At 48.1% G+C, this 3,642-nt stretch overlaps 2 protein-coding genes across 2 annotated transcripts in view; one reads left to right on the forward strand and one right to left on the reverse strand.

Annotated features, from left to right (window-relative positions):
• Positions 1-3,090, forward strand: part of meng (serine/threonine-protein kinase meng-po) — a 3,862-nt gene extending 772 nt beyond the window's left edge. Inside the window, exon 2 of the mRNA XM_017911663.1 lies at positions 1,328-3,090. Coding sequence (XP_017767152.1) covers positions 1,328-2,491 — 1,164 coding nt within the window. The 3' untranslated portion in view covers positions 2,492-3,090. The remainder of the gene's footprint in view (positions 1-1,327) is intronic.
• Positions 1-3,642, reverse strand: part of zuc (Mitochondrial cardiolipin hydrolase zuc) — an 8,871-nt gene that overhangs the window by 2,329 nt on the left and 2,900 nt on the right. The gene's annotated exons all lie outside the window — the stretch shown is intronic.

The raw sequence follows: 3,642 nt of genomic DNA on the forward strand, positions 1-3,642 counted from the left end.
CTTTTTTAATCGGTTTCCATTCCCGGAGTGCTCGTTACACGTGAAGACGTAAGCCAAAATATTATTCCGCTAATCTCACACACGCGTTAAAATAGACCCGGTAAACACAAATGCTAAATATAACACGCGTCCAAAAGCTTGTCACGCAAAACCGGTAAGAACCGGCAGAAAAGTGCGAGGAAAAAAGAAGAAAACACGATCATTTGCGATTTCTACGAATCGAAAAGGCGGATTCGCGTAAAATTCGTGGATAGCGTAAAAATACGGATACCGAGACACGTGCGCGCACGGTGTAAAATCAAAGGAGGTATTATTTCGAGACGAAACAACAACGACCGGCGATAAAATTGTATCGAGTTAACAAAAGCATTTGAAACGTCGATTGTTTTTCGTCGAAATGAATCAACGCCTGAAAAAGTAGCGTGGAATCGCATAGAATGACGCTCGAATCGGCCCATAAATATTTCCAACGATACACCCTCGCGAATCGCTACTCTCCTTCGCGTTTCACCCATGCGAGCTTCGATCTTGAACAGAATCGAGACGAAACGAGCGATAACGAAACGGTTTGACGCGCGTTGCTGCAGCGAAATCCTTGCTATTGATCTAGGCAGCTCAAAAGGTCCTGGGTTCACCCGGCCAACCTCCGGCGTTCTCCCCTCGCTTCTCCACCCTGTATTTCGTCCTTCGCCTACACGAACCACGGGAACCAACTTTTCCCAGATTTTTCGGTGACTTCTCGATAAAATAGTTCATCGTTCTGGCCGGGCTCGAAAAACCATCCGTTTACATTTCACCGTCCGTTTCTCGCGACGTGCGATGGAAAATCGTTGCGACGGAAAATCGTTGCGACAGAAAATCGTTGCGATAGAAAATCGTGGTGAGAATATCGTGAAATTCGCGGAATTCTCTCGTCGATATTGGCGTTTGAACGAACAAGGGCAAGGGCGATTCTTGAATCACCGGGACAAGGGTGCGATGCCCTCCCTGATGAAAACCCAACTAAGTGCTAAACACGTTTCACGCTTGATCAACCGTACGAGCGACACCATGATGGTTCGAAGTTGCGTGTGTCGATGACGTAAATGAATGGAAAGACTTTTCATCGTGCGTTACGATTACACGCTAGGAGAAAGCGAAGAGAGGGAGAGGGAGAGGGAGAGAGAGAGAGAGAGAGCCTGCCGGAGATCGATCGATCATTACGCGTACGCGTGACGACGATACGCGATGTTCGAGTAGTATTCGTGGATAGAATTTAGCGAGTTACGGAATGACGATGCATAGCGAGGTTGGTATACGTGAACGATATCTGTTGGTTTGATTTCAGATGAAACTTCACGAGAAGAAGGAGTCCGGAATACACAGAGTGCAGGAGGTTCCCTTGAAGGAGTTGGACCTGTCGAAAGAGTACGAAGTGGAAAAGACACTCGGGGAGGGTAGTTTCGCGAAAGTTTTATTAGCGACTCATCGAGCGACGCAGACGAGGGTCGTCTTGAAAGCCGTCCACCAAGAGCTGACCACGGAGAAGGACTTTTTCCGCGAGTTTCATTACTCGTACCGTTTAAGCCCGCACCCGAATATCTTGTGCTCGTACGCGGTCGCGTTCAAAGCCGAGAAGTGTTTCGTTTTCGCGCAAGAATACGCCCCGTATGGAGATCTCGCGGGCAACGTGAGAGCCGGTGGCTTGACAGAAGAAGCGTGCAAGAGGATCGCGAGTCAGCTCTGCTCCGCTCTCGATTTCATTCACTCGAAACAGCTGGCGCATCGAGACATAAAGCTGGAAAATGTACTGGTGTTCTCGTTGGACATGTCGAAGATCAAACTGTGCGATTTCGGCTGCACCAGGCGCGAAGGGACTCTGGTTAACAAAATCCGGTGCACTTGGCTACCCTTTCAACCGCCAGAAATCTACGAAATCGTGAAGAACGAGAGGTACGCGTGCAAGAGGAGCGCCGATTGCTGGCAATTCGGCATCGTGCTGTTCGTCTGCCTGACGGGAAATCCACCGTGGCAGACCGCCGATCTTATCCAAGACCCCGAATACTCGGCCTTCCAAAGGTGGTTGAAAAGGAGAACTACCAAAGTTCCACCAACGTTCAGACGATTTACGCCCAGGTTACTGCGATACTTTAGGCGGACGTTCGAGCACAAACCCGAGAAGAGGCCGCACGTAACCGAGATCAATAAATATTTGAAGGATTCCTGGTGCGTGAACAAAATCAGCCACAGTGCTACGTCCACGTTGGTAGACGCTAGCGAGGGTATAGCGAGGAGAGGCGACAGTTTGCTTTACCTCGACACGATTCTGGACGATCAACGGAACGTGGACGAGAACAAGAACAAGCTGAGAAAGCTTCTCAACAGTTACGGCCTCGAGACAACGATCGATCAGAAAGTCGTCACTAAGAGGATCTGGGAATGGGTGATGCAGTGCGATTCGAACATCGCCGAACCGGCTTTCGTTGGTAGCCTCGGGACAGAAAGCATGTGAGAGATGGTCAAAGCTTCTAGCGAACCTTGCCTTAGAAGCGATCGACAGGAACGGAAGTACAGTTTCGGTGGCTTCGATGCTGCTCGTGTCGGAGACGGTGACGGGGACGAAGACGGAGATGACGACGCGCCGTCATCGCTGCAGTGTGCCAAAGCAACGTCCGAAAGGACCACGACGAACTCGCCTTCGATCTTCCACTAGAGAACGGTGCATCCTCGCTTCTGCACCGTCGCGTCGGATTTCCAACGATCACCGATATGGACGCGGAAACGTGTGATAATCCCTCTATCATCTTTCACCTCTCGTTCTATCTCTTCCGCACTTCCCTTCTCTCTTCGTCCCATCTCTTCCAACTCATCCACGTGCGCTCTTCTACTCCTCCTCTTCCTCTTCCTCCTCCTCTTCCTTTCCTCACCTCGCACCAATCCTCGCTACATCAATCTTCTCTACGAGCGGACCAATTATCGACGAATGTATGTGCGTATATACACAAACAAGTATATATTATCACGTACGAGCATCTTTCGTACGCTTCCTCTTGCGTGGAACAGCTTCGAGACGAGAATTGCCTACAGACTGTACGAAATAGCCGAGTGCGATGAACGCTAGCTACAGGCGATTCTCTCCTTTTCCAGTAAAGAATACGAAACGAATGTGATAAAAAAGAAAAAAAAAAAAAAAAAAAAAAAAAAACCCTAAAAAAAATAACTGCGATCGGTGTTTTCGGTGTCGACTATAGAGACAATAATGACTGCGGATTTCCTAGTAATTTATTACGTTATGACAATTACATAGTTTAACGAACGGTAACCGGTAGAGGTCACTGTACGAGGCCTTGCGTGAAATCGAAAAATTTGTTCCATCGTGTAAACCGTAGAAACAATGTGCGAGAAGAAATCAACGCGGACGTATGTAACTTGCGAAACATTCGAAACGAAGATGGAACGAATTTAGAAGAACTCGAACAGAAATTAAGCGGTACTTAGTGTCGTTAAGCGATATAGCGTATGCATACACATAGCGCGTATATATTCTTCTAGCAATTTATCGGTAGAAGGAGCGAATGTAGAAAAATGATCGTTGGTACACAATTTGGTAGAGCTATCTTACCACAAAACAGCAGACTATACATACGTGACACGGTTCTTTCC

The sequence above is a fragment of the Eufriesea mexicana genome, unplaced genomic scaffold, assembly GCF_001483705.2.
Source record: "Eufriesea mexicana isolate 0111107269 unplaced genomic scaffold, ASM148370v2 scaffold305, whole genome shotgun sequence".
In the NCBI taxonomy this organism is placed as follows: Eukaryota; Metazoa; Arthropoda; class Insecta; order Hymenoptera; family Apidae; genus Eufriesea; species Eufriesea mexicana.